At 38.9% G+C, this 18,845-nt stretch overlaps 1 protein-coding gene across 1 annotated transcript in view; it reads left to right on the forward strand.

The window, feature by feature from the left end:
• The first annotated feature begins 2,703 nt into the window (after positions 1 to 2,703).
• LOC125725386 (adhesion G protein-coupled receptor F5-like) overlaps positions 2,704 to 18,845 on the forward strand; it is a 57,261-nt gene continuing 41,119 nt past the window's right edge. The window contains exons 1-5 of the mRNA XM_049002264.1: positions 2,704 to 2,725; positions 7,961 to 8,110; positions 8,356 to 8,510; positions 17,942 to 17,960; positions 18,467 to 18,511. Coding sequence (XP_048858221.1) covers positions 2,704 to 2,725; positions 7,961 to 8,110; positions 8,356 to 8,510; positions 17,942 to 17,960; positions 18,467 to 18,511 — 391 coding nt within the window. The remainder of the gene's footprint in view (positions 2,726 to 7,960; positions 8,111 to 8,355; positions 8,511 to 17,941; positions 17,961 to 18,466; positions 18,512 to 18,845) is intronic.

Genomic DNA, 18,845 nt, shown 5'->3' on the forward strand with positions numbered 1-18,845 from the left:
GACAGTTTTGCGAACCACAACCACGTAAGAACAATTATTTTTTACTCCTTATATCCTTCTTTCCAAGTATTGAATCAGAGGCATTTCTGGATGATACTTTAATTCATATTTACGTTAAAAAGTACACATGTATAAATGTCCCATAATAAGAGGAAGACGGGAAGTGAATAAGTATGCTATTTGATCCTTGATCAAATATGAGATGTGACAGCAAACTTAGACTAGAGAATTGGAGACCCGATCTGCCTTCCTCTTATCAGTAGCATGGCATATCAACAACTAGCCTTTGTGACCTCTGCTGTTTTGATTTCCTCATGACATAACGGACAGTTACTTTTTGCCTTTTGTTTTCAAGTATGATCGACTTTCTGCGTGTATGACTTTTTCGTCTTGCCTATCATACAGCTACCAACATTGAATTGGACTATGACATTGATATTGAGGTGACCGTGTCAGATATCGCAGTGATAAATGATCTGAAGAACCTTCTTGCAACAACACCATTCCCATATCCACTCAGTAATGCCATTGAAATAATTGGAGTGAACTTAACAACAGGTAAAAGGAATCGCTCGGAGATTGATTATTCACCATATCTTTCAAGTAATCTAACGGATATTTTAAGCTATGCTGCCGATCGGGGTGAAACCGGATCTTCTTACTGCATTTACCAACAATTCTGATGGGTGACAAACATTTGAAAAAATTGTTCTTTTCATTACCTAAGGAAAAACATAACTTTGCTGATATGAATAAATTGAACACACTGCTTACAGCTGACTCTCTCATTCTTGCGTCCTCAGTTTGCTACCCGAATGGCCCTGGATTCCAGTGCAAGTGTGAAGAACAGTTTGCCTGGTCGTACGACAGTTGTGTTGCATACACTCCTTGTGATGACATCATTCAAGGCACATGCAGATGCATCAATGGAATACCGTCTGATGGACAGTTTTGCGAACCACAACCACGTAAGAACGATTCTTTTTTACTCCTTATATCCTTCTTTCCAAGTATTGAATCAGAGGCATTTCTGGATGATAGTTTAATTTATATTTACGTTAAAAATTACACATGTATAAATGTCCCATAATAAGAGGAAGACGGGAAGTGAATAAGTATGCTATTTGATCCTTGATCAAATATGAGATGTGACAGCAAACTTAGACTAGAGAATTGGAGACCCGATCTGCCTTCCTCTTATCAGTAGCATGGCATATCAACAACTAGCCTTTGTGACCTCTGCTGTTTTGATTTCCTCATGACATAACGGACAGTTACTTTTTGCCTTTTGTTTTCAAGTATGATCGACTTTCTGCGTGTATGACTTTTTCGTCTTGCCTATCATACAGCTACCAACATTGAATTGGACTATGACATTGATATTGAGGTGACCGTGTCAGATATCGCAGTGATAAATGATCTGAAGAACCTTCTTGCAACAACACCATTCCCATATCCACTCAGTAATGCCATTGAAATAATTGGAGTGAACTTAACAACAGGTAAAAGGAATCGCTCGGAGATTGATTATTCACCATATCTTTCAAGTTATCTAACGGATATTTTAAGCTGTGCTGCCGATCGGGGTGAAACCGGATCTTCTTACTGCATTTACCAACAATTCTGATGGGTGACAAACATTTGAAAAAATTGTTCTTTTCATTACCTAAGGAAAAACATAACTTTGCTGATATGAATAAATTGAACACACTGCTTACAGCTGACTCCCTCATTCTTGCATCCTCAGTTTGCTACCCGAATGGCCCTGGATTCCAGTGCAAGTGTGAAGAACAGTTTGCCTGGTCGTACGACAGTTGTGTTGCATACACCCCTTGTGATGACATCATTCAAGGCACATGCAGATGCATCAATGGAATACCGTCTGATGGACAGTTTTGCGAACCACAACCACGTAAGAACGATTCTTTTTTACTCCTTATATCCTTCTTTCCAAGTATTGAATCAGAGGCATTTCTGGATGATAGTTTAATTTATATTTACGTTAAAAATTACACATGTATAAATGTCCCATAATAAGAGGAAGACGGGAAGTGAATAAGTATGCTATTTGATCCTTGATCAAATATGAGATGTGACAGCAAACTTAGACTAGAGAATTGGAGACCCGATCTGCCTTCCTCTTATGAGTAGCATGGCATATCAACAACTAGCCTTTGTGACCTCTGCTGTTTTGATTTCCTCATGACATAACGGACAGTTACTTTTTGCCTTTTGTTTTCAAGTATGATCGACTTTCTGCGTGTATGACTTTTTCGTCTTGCCTATCATACAGCTACCAACATTGAATTGGACTATGACATTGATATTGAGGTGACCGTGTCAGATATCGCAGTGATAAATGATCTGAAGAACCTTCTTGCAACAACACCATTCCCATATCCACTCAGTAATGCCATTGAAATAATTGGAGTGAACTTAACAACAGGTAAAAGGAATCGCTCGGAGATTGATTATTCACCATATCTTTCAAGTAATCTAACGGATATTTTAAGCTATGCTGCCGATCGGGGTGAAACCGGATCTTCTTACTGCATTTACCAACAATTCTGATGGGTGACAAACATTTGAAAAAATTGTTCTTTTCATTACCTAAGGAAAAACATAACTTTGCTGATATGAATAAATTGAACACACTGCTTACAGCTGACACCCTCATTCTTGCATCCTCAGTTTGCTACCCGAATGGCCCTGGATTCCAGTGCAAGTGTGAAGAACAGTTTGCCTGGTCGTACGACAGTTGTGTTGCATACACCCCTTGTGATGACATCATTCAAGGCACATGCAGATGCATCAATGGAATACCGTCTGATGGACAGTTTTGCGAACCACAACCACGTAAGAACGATTCTTTTTTACTCCTTATATCCTTCTTTCCAAGTATTGAATCAGAGGCATTTCTGGATGATAGTTTAATTTATATTTACGTTAAAAATTACACATGTATAAATGTCCCATAATAAGAGGAAGAAGGGAAGTGAATAAGTATGCTATTTGATCCTTGATCAAATATGAGATGTGACAGCAAACTTAGACTAGAGAATTGGAGACCCGATCTGCCTTCCTCTTATCAGTAGCATGGCATATCAACAACTAGCCTTTGTGACCTCTGCTGTTTTGATTTCCTCATGACATAACGGACAGTTACTTTTTGCCTTTTGTTTTCAAGTATGATCGACTTTCTGCGTGTATGACTTTTTCGTCTTGCCTATCATACAGCTACCAACATTGAATTGGACTATGACATTGATATTGAGGTGACCGTGTCAGATATCGCAGTGATAAATGATCTGAAGAACCTTCTTGCAACAACACCATTCCCATATCCACTCAGTAATGCCATTGAAATAATTGGAGTGAACTTAACAACAGGTAAAAGGAATCGCTCGGAGATTGATTATTCACCATATCTTTCAAGTAATCTAACGGATATTTTAAGCTATGCTGCCGATCGGGGTGAAACCGGATCTTCTTACTGCATTTACCAACAATTCTGATGGGTGACAAACATTTGAAAAAATTGTTCTTTTCATTACCTAAGGAAAAACATAACTTTGCTGATATGAATAAATTGAACACACTGCTTACAGCTGACTCTCTCATTCTTGCGTCCTCAGTTTGCTACCCGAATGGCCCTGGATTCCAGTGCAAGTGTGAAGAACAGTTTGCCTGGTCGTACGACAGTTGTGTTGCATACACTCCTTGTGATGACATCATTCAAGGCACATGCAGATGCATCAATGGAATACCGTCTGATGGACAGTTTTGCGAACCACAACCACGTAAGAACGATTCTTTTTTACTCCTTATATCCTTCTTTCCAAGTATTGAATCAGAGGCATTTCTGGATGATAGTTTAATTTATATTTACGTTAAAAATTACACATGTATAAATGTCCCATAATAAGAGGAAGACGGGAAGTGAATAAGTATGCTATTTGATCCTTGATCAAATATGAGATGTGACAGCAAACTTAGACTAGAGAATTGGAGACCCGATCTGCCTTCCTCTTATCAGTAGCATGGCATATCAACAACTAGCCTTTGTGACCTCTGCTGTTTTGATTTCCTCATGACATAACGGACAGTTACTTTTTGCCTTTTGTTTTCAAGTATGATCGACTTTCTGCGTGTATGACTTTTTCGTCTTGCCTATCATACAGCTACCAACATTGAATTGGACTATGACATTGATATTGAGGTGACCGTGTCAGATATCGCAGTGATAAATGATCTGAAGAACCTTCTTGCAACAACACCATTCCCATATCCACTCAGTAATGCCATTGAAATAATTGGAGTGAACTTAACAACAGGTAAAAGGAATCGCTCGGAGATTGATTATTCACCATATCTTTCAAGTTATCTAACGGATATTTTAAGCTGTGCTGCCGATCGGGGTGAAACCGGATCTTCTTACTGCATTTACCAACAATTCTGATGGGTGACAAACATTTGAAAAAATTGTTCTTTTCATTACCTAAGGAAAAACATAACTTTGCTGATATGAATAAATTGAACACACTGCTTACAGCTGACTCCCTCATTCTTGCATCCTCAGTTTGCTACCCGAATGGCCCTGGATTCCAGTGCAAGTGTGAAGAACAGTTTGCCTGGTCGTACGACAGTTGTGTTGCATACACCCCTTGTGATGACATCATTCAAGGCACATGCAGATGCATCAATGGAATACCGTCTGATGGACAGTTTTGCGAACCACAACCACGTAAGAACGATTCTTTTTTACTCCTTATATCCTTCTTTCCAAGTATTGAATCAGAGGCATTTCTGGATGATAGTTTAATTTATATTTACGTTAAAAATTACACATGTATAAATGTCCCATAATAAGAGGAAGACGGGAAGTGAATAAGTATGCTATTTGATCCTTGATCAAATATGAGATGTGACAGCAAACTTAGACTAGAGAATTGGAGACCCGATCTGCCTTCCTCTTATCAGTAGCATGGCATATCAACAACTAGCCTTTGTGACCTCTGCTGTTTTGATTTCCTCATGACATAACGGACAGTTACTTTTTGCCTTTTGTTTTCAAGTATGATCGACTTTCTGCGTGTATGACTTTTTCGTCTTGCCTATCATACAGCTACCAACATTGAATTGGACTATGACATTGATATTGAGGTGACCGTGTCAGATATCGCAGTGATAAATGATCTGAAGAACCTTCTTGCAACAACACCATTCCCATATCCACTCAGTAATGCCATTGAAATAATTGGAGTGAACTTAACAACAGGTAAAAGGAATCGCTCGGAGATTGATTATTCACCATATCTTTCAAGTAATCTAACGGATATTTTAAGCTATGCTGCCGATCGGGGTGAAACCGGATCTTCTTACTGCATTTACCAACAATTCTGATGGGTGACAAACATTTGAAAAAATTGTTCTTTTCATTACCTAAGGAAAAACATAACTTTGCTGATATGAATAAATTGAACACACTGCTTACAGCTGACTCTCTCATTCTTGCGTCCTCAGTTTGCTACCCGAATGGCCCTGGATTCCAGTGCAAGTGTGAAGAACAGTTTGCCTGGTCGTACGACAGTTGTGTTGCATACACTCCTTGTGATGACATCATTCAAGGCACATGCAGATGCATCAATGGAATACCGTCTGATGGACAGTTTTGCGAACCACAACCACGTAAGAACGATTCTTTTTTACTCCTTATATCCTTCTTTCCAAGTATTGAATCAGAGGCATTTCTGGATGATAGTTTAATTTATATTTACGTTAAAAATTACACATGTATAAATGTCCCATAATAAGAGGAAGACGGGAAGTGAATAAGTATGCTATTTGATCCTTGATCAAATATGAGATGTGACAGCAAACTTAGACTAGAGAATTGGAGACCCGATCTGCCTTCCTCTTATCAGTAGCATGGCATATCAACAACTAGCCTTTGTGACCTCTGCTGTTTTGATTTCCTCATGACATAACGGACAGTTACTTTTTGCCTTTTGTTTTCAAGTATGATCGACTTTCTGCGTGTATGACTTTTTCGTCTTGCCTATCATACAGCTACCAACATTGAATTGGACTATGACATTGATATTGAGGTGACCGTGTCAGATATCGCAGTGATAAATGATCTGAAGAACCTTCTTGCAATAACACCATTCCCATATCCACTCAGTAATGCCATTGAAATAATTGGAGTGAACTTAACAACAGGTAAAAGGATTCGCTCCGAGATTGATTATTCACCATATCTTTCAAGTTATCTAACGGATATTTTAAGCTGTGCTGCCGATCGGGGTGAAACCGGATCTTCTTACTGCATTTACCAACAATTCTGATGGGTGACAAACATTTGAAAAAATTGTTCTTTTCATTACCTAAGGAAAAACATAACTTTGCTGATATGAATAAATTGAACACACTGCTTACAGCTGACTCCCTCATTCTTGCGTCCTCAGTTTGCTACCCGAATGGCCCTGGATTCCAGTGCAAGTGTGAAGAACAGTTTGCCTGGTCGTACGACAGTTGTGTTGCATACACCCCTTGTGATGACATCATTCAAGGCACATGCAGATGCATCAATGGAATACCGTCTGATGGACAGTTTTGCGAACCACAACCACGTAAGAATGATTCTTTTTTACTCCTTATATCCTTCTTTCCAAGTATTGAATCAGAGGCATTTCTGGATGATAGTTTAATTTATATTTACGTTAAAAATTACACATGTATAAATGTCCCATAATAAGAGGAAGACGGGAAGTGAATAAGTATGCTATTTGATCCTTGATCAAATATGAGATGTGACAGCAAACTTAGACTAGAGAATTGGAGACCCGATCTGCCTTCCTCTTATCAGTAGCATGGCATATCAACAACTAGCCTTTGTGACCTCTGCTGTTTTGATTTCCTCATGACATAACGGACAGTTACTTTTTGCCTTTTGTTTTCAAGTATGATCGACTTTCTGCGTGTATGACTTTTTCGTTTTGCCTATCATACAGCTACCAACATTGAATTGGACTATGACATTGATATTGAGGTGACCGTGTCAGATATCGCAGTGATAAATGATCTGAAGAACCTTCTTGCAACAACACCATTCCCATATCCACTCAGTAATGCCATTGAAATAATTGGAGTGAACTTAACAACAGGTAAAAGGATTCGCTCCGAGATTGATTATTCACCATATCTTTCAAGTTATCTAACGGATATTTTAAGCTGTGCTGCCGATCGGGGTGAAACCGGATCTTCTTACTGCATTTACCAACAATTCTGATGGGTGACAAACATTTGAAAAAATTGTTCTTTTCATTACCTAAGGAAAAACATAACTTTGCTGATATGAATAAATTGAACACACTGCTTACAGCTGACTCCCTCATTCTTGCATCCTCAGTTTGCTACCCGAATGGCCCTGGATTCCAGTGCAAGTGTGAAGAACAGTTTGCCTGGTCGTACGACAGTTGTGTTGCATACACCCCTTGTGATGACATCATTCAAGGCACATGCAGATGCATCAATGGAATACCGTCTGATGGACAGTTTTGCGAACCACAACCACGTAAGAACGATTCTTTTTTACTCCTTATATCCTTCTTTCCAAGTATTGAATCAGAGGCATTTCTGGATGATAGTTTAATTTATATTTACGTTAAAAATTACACATGTATAAATGTCCCATAATAAGAGGAAGACGGGAAGTGAATAAGTATGCTATTTGATCCTTGATCAAATATGAGATGTGACAGCAAACTTAGACTAGAGAATTGGAGACCCGATCTGCCTTCCTCTTATCAGTAGCATGGCATATCAACAACTAGCCTTTGTGACCTCTGCTGTTTTGATTTCCTCATGACATAACGGACAGTTACTTTTTGCCTTTTGTTTTCAAGTATGATCGACTTTCTGCGTGTATGACTTTTTCGTCTTGCCTATCATACAGCTACCAACATTGAATTGGACTATGACATTGATATTGAGGTGACCGTGTCAGATATCGCAGTGATAAATGATCTGAAGAACCTTCTTGCAACAACACCATTCCCATATCCACTCAGTAATGCCATTGAAATAATTGGAGTGAACTTAACAACAGGTAAAAGGAATCGCTCGGAGATTGATTATTCACCATATCTTTCAAGTTATCTAACGGATATTTTAAGCTGTGCTGCCAATCGGGGTGAAACCGGATCTTCTTACTGCATTTACCAACAATTCTGATGGGTGACAAACATTTGAAAAAATTGTTCTTTTCATTACCTAAGGAAAAACATAACTTTGCTGATATGAATAAATTGAACACACTGCTTACAGCTGACTCCCTCATTCTTGCGTCCTCAGTTTGCTACCCGAATGGCCCTGGATTCCAGTGCAAGTGTGAAGAACAGTTTGCCTGGTCGTACGACAGTTGTGTTGCATACACCCCTTGTGATGACATCATTCAAGGCACATGCAGATGCATCAATGGAATACCGTCTGATGGACAGTTTTGCGAACCACAACCACGTAAGAACGATTCTTTTTTACTCCTTATATCCTTCTTTCCAAGTATTGAATCAGAGGCATTTCTGGATGATAGTTTAATTTATATTTACGTTAAAAATTACACATGTATAAATGTCCCATAATAAGAGGAAGACGGGAAGTGAATAAGTATGCTATTTGATCCTTGATCAAATATGAGATGTGACAGCAAACTTAGACTAGAGAATTGGAGACCCGATCTGCCTTCCTCTTATCAGTAGCATGGCATATCAACAACTAGCCTTTGTGACCTCTGCTGTTTTGATTTCCTCATGACATAACGGACAGTTACTTTTTGCCTTTTGTTTTCAAGTATGATCGACTTTCTGCGTGTATGACTTTTTCGTCTTGCCTATCATACAGCTACCAACATTGAATTGGACTATGACATTGATATTGAGGTGACCGTGTCAGATATCGCAGTGATAAATGATCTGAAGAACCTTCTTGCAACAACACCATTCCCATATCCACTCAGTAATGCCATTGAAATAATTGGAGTGAACTTAACAACAGGTAAAAGGAATCGCTCCGAGATTGATTATTCACCATATCTTTCAAGTTATCTAACGGATATTTTAAGCTGTGCTGCCGATCGGGGTGAAACCGGATCTTCTTACTGCATTTACCAACAATTCTGATGGGTGACAAACATTTGAAAAAATTGTTCTTTTCATTACCTAAGGAAAAACATAACTTTGCTGATATGAATAAATTGAACACACTGCTTACAGCTGACTCCCTCATTCTTGCGTCCTCAGTTTGCTACCCGAATGGCCCTGGATTCCAGTGCAAGTGTGAAGAACAGTTTGCCTGGTCGTACGACAGTTGTGTTGCATACACCCCTTGTGATGACATCATTCAAGGCACATGCAGATGCATCAATGGAATACCGTCTGATGGACAGTTTTGCGAACCACAACCACGTAAGAACGATTCTTTTTTACTCCTTATATCCTTCTTTCCAAGTATTGAATCAGAGGCATTTCTGGATGATAGTTTAATTTATATTTACGTTAAAAATTACACATGTATAAATGTCCCATAATAAGAGGAAGACGGGAAGTGAATAAGTATGCTATTTGATCCTTGATCAAATATGAGATGTGACAGCAAACTTAGACTAGAGAATTGGAGACCCGATCTGCCTTCCTCTTATCAGTAGCATGGCATATCAACAACTAGCCTTTGTGACCTCTGCTGTTTTGATTTCCTCATGACATAACGGACAGTTACTTTTTGCCTTTTGTTTTCAAGTATGATCGACTTTCTGCGTGTATGACTTTTTCGTCTTGCCTATCATACAGCTACCAACATTGAATTGGACTATGACATTGATATTGAGGTGACCGTGTCAGATATCGCAGTGATAAATGATCTGAAGAACCTTCTTGCAACAACACCATTCCCATATCCACTCAGTAATGCCATTGAAATAATTGGAGTGAACTTAACAACAGGTAAAAGGAATCGCTCGGAGATTGATTATTCACCATATCTTTCAAGTTATCTAACGGATATTTTAAGCTGTGCTGCCGATCGGGGTGAAACCGGATCTTCTTACTGCATTTACCAACAATTCTGATGGGTGACAAACATTTGAAAAAATTGTTCTTTTCATTACCTAAGGAAAAACATAACTTTGCTGATATGAATAAATTGAACACACTGCTTACAGCTGACTCCCTCATTCTTGCGTCCTCAGTTTGCTACCCGAATGGCCCTGGATTCCAGTGCAAGTGTGAAGAACAGTTTGCCTGGTCGTACGACAGTTGTGTTGCATACACCCCTTGTGATGACATCATTCAAGGCACATGCAGATGCATCAATGGAATACCGTCTGATGGACAGTTTTGCGAACCACAACCACGTAAGAACGATTCTTTTTTACTCCTTATATCCTTCTTTCCAAGTATTGAATCAGAGGCATTTCTGGATGATAGTTTAATTTATATTTACGTTAAAAATTACACATGTATAAATGTCCCATAATAAGAGGAAGACGGGAAGTGAATAAGTATGCTATTTGATCCTTGATCAAATATGAGATGTGACAGCAAACTTAGACTAGAGAATTGGAGACCCGATCTGCCTTCCTCTTATCAGTAGCATGGCATATCAACAACTAGCCTTTGTGACCTCTGCTGTTTTGATTTCCTCATGACATAACGGACAGTTACTTTTTGCCTTTTGTTTTCAAGTATGATCGACTTTCTGCGTGTATGACTTTTTCGTCTTGCCTATCATACAGCTACCAACATTGAATTGGACTATGACATTGATATTGAGGTGACCGTGTCAGATATCGCAGTGATAAATGATCTGAAGAACCTTCTTGCAACAACACCATTCCCATATCCACTCAGTAATGCCATTGAAATAATTGGAGTGAACTTAACAACAGGTAAAAGGAATCGCTCGGAGATTGATTATTCACCATATCTTTCAAGTTATCTAACGGATATTTTAAGCTGTGCTGCCGATCGGGGTGAAACCGGATCTTCTTACTGCATTTACCAACAATTCTGATGGGTGACAAACATTTGAAAAAATTGTTCTTTTCATTACCTAAGGAAAAACATAACTTTGCTGATATGAATAAATTGAACACACTGCTTACAGCTGACTCCCTCATTCTTGCGTCCTCAGTTTGCTACCCGAATGGCCCTGGATTCCAGTGCAAGTGTGAAGAACAGTTTGCCTGGTCGTACGACAGTTGTGTTGCATACACCCCTTGTGATGACATCATTCAAGGCACATGCAGATGCATCAATGGAATACCGTCTGATGGACAGTTTTGCGAACCACAACCACGTAAGAACGATTCTTTTTTACTCCTTATATCCTTCTTTCCAAGTATTGAATCAGAGGCATTTCTGGATGATAGTTTAATTTATATTTACGTTAAAAATTACACATGTATAAATGTCCCATAATAAGAGGAAGACGGGAAGTGAATAAGTATGCTATTTGATCCTTGATCAAATATGAGATGTGACAGCAAACTTAGACTAGAGAATTGGAGACCCGATCTGCCTTCCTCTTATCAGTAGCATGGCATATCAACAACTAGCCTTTGTGACCTCTGCTGTTTTGATTTCCTCATGACATAACGGACAGTTACTTTTTGCCTTTTGTTTTCAAGTATGATCGACTTTCTGCGTGTATGACTTTTTCGTCTTGCCTATCATACAGCTACCAACATTGAATTGGACTATGACATTGATATTGAGGTGACCGTGTCAGATATCGCAGTGATAAATGATCTGAGGAACCTTCTTGCAACAACACCATTCCCATATCCACTCAGTAATGCCATTGAAATAATTGGAGTGAACTTAACAACAGGTAAAAGGAATCGCTCGGAGATTGATTATTCACCATATCTTTCAAGTTATCTAACGGATATTGTAAGCTGTGCTGCCGATCGGGGTGAAACCGGATCTTCTTACTGCATTTACCAACAATTCTGATGGGTGACAAACATTTGAAAAAATTGTTCTTTTCATTACCTAAGGAAAAACATAACTTTGCTGATATGAATAAATTGAACACACTGCTTACAGCTGACTCCCTCATTCTTGCATCCTCAGTTTGCTACCCGAATGGCCCTGGATTCCAGTGCAAGTGTGAAGAACAGTTTGCCTGGTCGTACGACAATTGTGTTGCATACACCCCTTGTGATGACATCATTCAAGGCACATGCAGATGCATCAATGGAATACCGTCTGATGGACAGTTTTGCGAACCACAACCACGTAAGAACGATTCTTTTTTACTCCTTATATCCTTCTTTCCAAGTATTGAATCAGAGGCATTTCTGGATGATAGTTTAATTTATATTTACGTTAAAAATTACACATGTATAAATGTCCCATAATAAGAGGAAGACGGGAAGTGAATAAGTATGCTATTTGATCCTTGATCAAATATGAGATGTGACAGCAAACTTAGACTAGAGAATTGGAGACCCGATCTGCCTTCCTCTTATCAGTAGCATGACATATCAACAACTAGCCTTTGTGACCTCTGCTGTTTTGATTTCCTCATGACATAACGGACAGTTACTTTTTGCCTTTTGTTTTCAAGTATGATCGACTTTCTGCGTGTATGACTTTTTCGTCTTGCCTATCATACAGCTACCAACATTGAATTGGACTATGACATTGATATTGAGGTGACCGTGTCAGATATCGCAGTGATAAATGATCTGAAGAACCTTCTTGCAACAACACCATTCCCATATCCACTCAGTAATGCCATTGAAATAATTGGAGTGAACTTAACAACAGGTAAAAGGAATCGCTCGGAGATTGATTATTCACCATATCTTTCAAGTTATCTAACGGATATTTTAAGCTGTGCTGCCGATCGGGGTGAAACCGGATCTTCTTACTGCATTTACCAACAATTCTGATGGGTGACAAACATTTGAAAAAATTGTTCTTTTCATTACCTAAGGAAAAACATAACTTTGCTGATATGAATAAATTGAACACACTGCTTACAGCTGACTCCCTCATTCTTGCGTCCTCAGTTTGCTACCCGAATGGCCCTGGATTCCAGTGCAAGTGTGAAGAACAGTTTGCCTGGTCGTACGACAGTTGTGTTGCATACACCCCTTGTGATGACATCATTCAAGGCACATGCAGATGCATCAATGGAATACCGTCTGATGGACAGTTTTGCGAACCACAACCACGTAAGAATGATTCTTTTTTACTCCTTATATCCTTCTTTCCAAGTATTGAATCAGAGGCATTTCTGGATGATAGTTTCATTTATATTTACGTTAAAAATTACACAAGTATAAATGTCCCATAATAAGAGGAAGACGGGAAGTGAATAAGTATGCTATTTGATCCTTGATCAAATATGAGATGTGACAGCAAACTTAGACTAGAGAATTGGAGACCCGATCTGCCTTCCTCTTATCAGTAGCATGACATATCAACAACTAGCCTTTGTGACCTCTGCTGTTTTGATTTCCTCATGACATAACGGACAGTTACTTTTTGCCTTTTGTTTTCAAGTATGATCGACTTTCTGCGTGTATGACTTTTTCGTCTTGCCTATCATACAGCTACCAACATTGAATTGGACTATGACATTGATATTGAGGTGACCGTGTCAGATATCGCAGTGATAAATGATCTGAAGAACCTTCTTGCAACAACACCATTCCCATATCCACTCAGTAATGCCATTGAAATAATTGGAGTGAACTTAACAACAGGTAAAAGGAATCGCTCCGAGATTGATTATTCACCATATCTTTCAAGTTATCTAACGGATATTTTAAGCTGTGCTGCCGATCGGGGTGAAACCGGATCTTCTTACTGCATTTACCAACAATTCTGATGGGTGACAAACATTTGAAAAAATTGTTCTTTTCATTACCTAAGGAAAAACATAACTTTGCTGATATGAATAAATTGAACACACTGCTTACAGCTGACTCCCTCATTCTTGCATCCTCAGTTTGCTACCCGAATGGCCCTGGATTCCAGTGCAAGTGTGAAGAACAGTTTGCCTGGTCGTACGACAGTTGTGTTGCATACACCCCTTGTGATGACATCATTCAAGGCACATGCAGATGCATCAATGGAATACCGTCTGATGGACAGTTTTGCGAACCACAACCACGTAAGAATGATTCTTTTTTATTCCTTATATCCTTCTTTCCAAGTATTGAATCAGAGGCATTTCTGGATGATAGTTTAATTTATATTTACGTTAAAAATTACACATGTATAAATGTCCCATAATAAGAGGAAGACGGGAAGTGAATAAGTATGCTATTTGATCCTTGATCAAATATGAGATGTGACAGCAAACTTAGACTAGAGAATTGGAGACCCGATCTGCCTTCCTCTTATCAGTAGCATGACATATCAACAACTAGCCTTTGTGACCTCTGCTGTTTTGATTTCCTCATGACATAACGGACAGTTACTTTTTGCCTTTTGTTTTCAAGTATGATCGACTTTCTGCGTGTATGACTTTTTCGTCTTGCCTATCATACAGCTACCAACATTGAATTGGACTATGACATTGATATTGAGGTGACCGTGTCAGATATCGCAGTGATAAATGATCTGAAGAACCTTCTTGCAACAACACCATTCCCATATCCACTCAGTAATGCCATTGAAATAATTGGAGTGAACTTAACAACAGGTAAAAGGAATCGCTCGGAGATTGATTATTCACCATATCTTTCAAGTTATCTAACGGATATTTTAAGCTGTGCTGCCGATCGGGGTGAAACCGGATCTTCTTACTGCATTTACCAACAATTCTGATGGGTGACAAACATTTGAAAAAATTGTTCTTTTCATTACCTAAGGAAAAACATAACTTTGCTGATATGAATAAATTGAACACACTGCTTACAGCTGACTCCCTCATTCTTGAGTCCTCAGTTTGCTACCCGAATGGCCCTGGATTCCAGTGCAAGTGTGAAGAACAGTTTGCCTGGTCGTACGACAGTTGTGTTGCATACACCCCTTGTGATGACATCATTCAAGGCACATGCAGATGCATCAATGGAATACCGTCTGATGGACAGTTTTGCGAACCACAACCACGTAAGAACGATTCTTTTTTACTCCTTATATCCTTCTTTCCAAGTATTGAATCAGAGGCATTTCTGGATGATAGTTTAATTTATATTTACGTTAAAAATTACACATGTATAAATGTCCCATAATAAGAGGAAGACGGGAAGTGAATAAGTATGCTATTTGATCCTTGATCAAATATGAGATGTGACAGCAAACTTAGACTAGAGAATTGGAGACCCGATCTGCCTTCCTCTTATCAGTAGCATGGCATATCAACAACTAGCCTTTGTGACCTCTGCTGTTTTGATTTCCTCATGACATAACGGACAGTTAATTTTTGCCTTTTGTTTTCAAGTATGATCGACTTTCTGCGTGTATGACTTTTTCGTCTTGCCTATCATACAGCTACCAACATTGAATTGGACTATGACATTGATATTGAGGTGACCGTGTCAGATATCGCAGTGATAAATGATCTGAAGAACCTTCTTGCAACAACACCATTCCCATATCCACTCAGTAATGCCATTGAAATAATTGGAGTGAACTTAACAACAGGTAAAAGGAATCGCTCGGAGATTGATTATTCACCATATCTTTCAAGTTATCTAACGGATATTTTAAGCTGTGCTGCCGATCGGGGTGAAACCGGATCTTCTTACTGCATTTACCAACAATTCTGATGGGTGACAAACATTTGAAAAAATTGTTCTTTTCATTACCTAAGGAAAAACATAACTTTGCTGATATGAATAAATTGAACACACTGCTTACAGCTGACTCCCTCATTCTTGCGTCCTCAGTTTGCTACCCGAATGGCCCTGGATTCCAGTGCAAGTGTGAAGAACAGTTTGCCTGGTCGTACGACAGTTGTGTTGCATACACCCCTTGTGATGACATCATTCAAGGCACATGCAGATGCATCAATGGAATACCGTCTGATGGACAGTTTTGCGAACCACAACCACGTAAGAACGATTCTTTTTTACTCCTTATATGCTTCTTTCCAAGTATTGAATCAGAGGCATTTCTGGATGATAGTTTAATTTATATTTACGTTAAAAATTACACATGTATAAATGTCCCATAATAAGAGGAAGACGGGAAGTGAATAAGTATGCTATTTGATCCTTGATCAAATATGAGATGTGACAGCAAACTTAGACTAGAGAATTGGAGACCCGATCTGCCTTCCTCTTATCAGTAGCATGGCATATCAACAACTAGCCTTTGTGACCTCTGCTGTTTTGATTTCCTCATGACATAACGGACAGTTACTTTTTGCCTTTTGTTTTCAAGTATGATCGACTTTCTGCGTGTATGACTTTTTCGTTTTGCCTATCATACAGCTACCAACATTGAATTGGACTATGACATTGATATTGAGGTGACCGTGTCAGATATCGCAGTGATACATGATCTGAAGAACCTTCTTGCAACAACACCATTCCCATATCCACTCAGTAATGCCATTGAAATAATTGGAGTGAACTTAACAACAGGTAAAAGGAATCGCTCCGAGATTGATTATTCACCATATCTTTCAAGTTATCTAACGGATATTTTAAGCTGTGCTGCCGATCGGGGTGAAACCGGATCTTCTTACTGCATTTACCAACAATTCTGATGGGTGACAAACATTTGAAAAAATTGTTCTTTTCATTACCTAAGGAAAAACATAACTTTGCTGATATGAATAAATTGAACACACTGCTTACAGCTGACTCCCTCATTCTTGCATCCTCAGTTTGCTACCCGAATGGCCCTGGATTCCAGTGCAAGTGTGAAGAACAGTTTGCCTGGTCGTACGACAGTTGTGTTGCATACACCCCTTGTGATGACATCATTCAAGGCACATGCAGATGCATCAATGGAATACCGTCTGATGGACAGTTTTGCGAACCACAACCACGTAAGAATGATTCTTTTTTACTCCTTATATCCTTCTTTCCAAGTATTGAATCAGAGGCATTTCTGGATGATAGTTTCATTTATATTTACGTTAAAAATTACACATGTATAAATGTCCCATAATAAGAGGAAGACGGGAAGTGAATAAGTATGCTATTTGATCCTTGATCAAATATGAGATGTGACAGCAAACTTAGACTAGAGAACTGGAGACCCGATCTGCCTTCCTCTTATCAGTAGCATGGCATATCAACAACTAGCCTTTGTGACCTCTGCTGTTTTGATTTCCTCATGACATAACGGACAGTTAATTTTTGCCTTTTGTTTTCAAGTATGATCGACTTTCTGCGTGTATGACTTTTTCGTCTTGCCTATCATACAGCTACCAACATTGAATTGGACTATGACATTGATATTGAGGTGACCGTGTCAGATATCGCAGTGATAAATGATCTGAAGAACCTTCTTGCAACAACACCATTCCCATATCCACTCAGTAATGCCATTGAAATAATTGGAGTGAACTTAACAACAGGTAAAAGGAATCGCTCGGAGATTGATTATTCACCATATCTTTCAAGTTATCTAACGGATATTTTAAGCTGTGCTGCCGATCGGGGTGAAACCGGATCTTCTTACTGCATTTACCAACAATTCTGATGGGTGACAAACATTTGAAAAAATTGTTCTTTTCATTACCTAAGGAAAAACATAACTTTGCTGATATGAATAAATTGAACACACTGCTTACAGCTGACTCCCTCATTCTTGCGTCCTCAGTTTGCTACCCGAATGGCCCTGGATTCCAGTGCAAGTGTGAAGAACAGTTTGCCTGGTCGTACGACAGTTGTGTTGCATACACCCCTTGTGATGACATCATTCAAGGCACATGCAGATGCATCAATGGAATACCGTCTGATGGACAGTTTTGCGAACCACAACCACGTAAGAACGATTCTTTTTTACTCCTTATATCCTTCTTTCCAAGTATTGAATCAGAAGCATTTCTGGATGATAGTTTAATTTATATTCACGTAAAAAATTACACATGTATAAATGTCCCATAATAAGAGGAAGACGGGAAGTGAATAAGTATGCTATTTGATCCTTGATCAAATATGAGATGTGACAGCAAACTTAGACTAGAGAATTGGAGACCCGATCTGCCTTCCTCTTATCAGTAGCATGGCATATCAACAACTAGCCTTTGTGACCTCTGCTGTTTTGATTTCCTCATGACATAACGGACAGTTACTTTTTGCCTTTTGTTTTCAAGTATGATCGACTTTCTGCGTGTATGACTTTTTCGTCTTGCCTATCATACAGCTACCAAAATTGAATTGGACTATGACATTGATATTGAGGTGACCGTGTCAGATAGTGAATAAGTATGATATTTGATCCTTGATCATTATTGTTAATCATCCTGGTTCACTTTCTCTTTTTTATAGGTTTTGTAACAAACAGTACCACACCAACAGCTACTACAACAGCTGGTATGTGTCAGATTTCATCTAATGTTTTAATCAAATGCCAGATCATATGAATTTGAACTTTACTAAGCAGCATAAATTACCCTGAGGGTGTAATGAAAAAAATCACCAATGGGATCTCTTAACCAGACTCTTTCTATTCCCTCTGAAAGTACCTACATTTTCCGTACTGCTAATCATCCAGTTGTCCTATATGTTTTTTGGTAGGTTTAGTAAGAAACAGCACCACTCCAACAGCTACAGATGTAGCCACTTGAATTTTCCCCTGTTTCCATGATGGGGCCTTGGCTGGTCCTTGGCTGACCCCTGCTGGGTTCTGGGTGGGACCTTGACTATA

The sequence above is a fragment of the Brienomyrus brachyistius genome, unplaced genomic scaffold, assembly GCF_023856365.1.
Source record: "Brienomyrus brachyistius isolate T26 unplaced genomic scaffold, BBRACH_0.4 scaffold66, whole genome shotgun sequence".
NCBI classification, from domain to species: Eukaryota; Metazoa; Chordata; class Actinopteri; order Osteoglossiformes; family Mormyridae; genus Brienomyrus; species Brienomyrus brachyistius.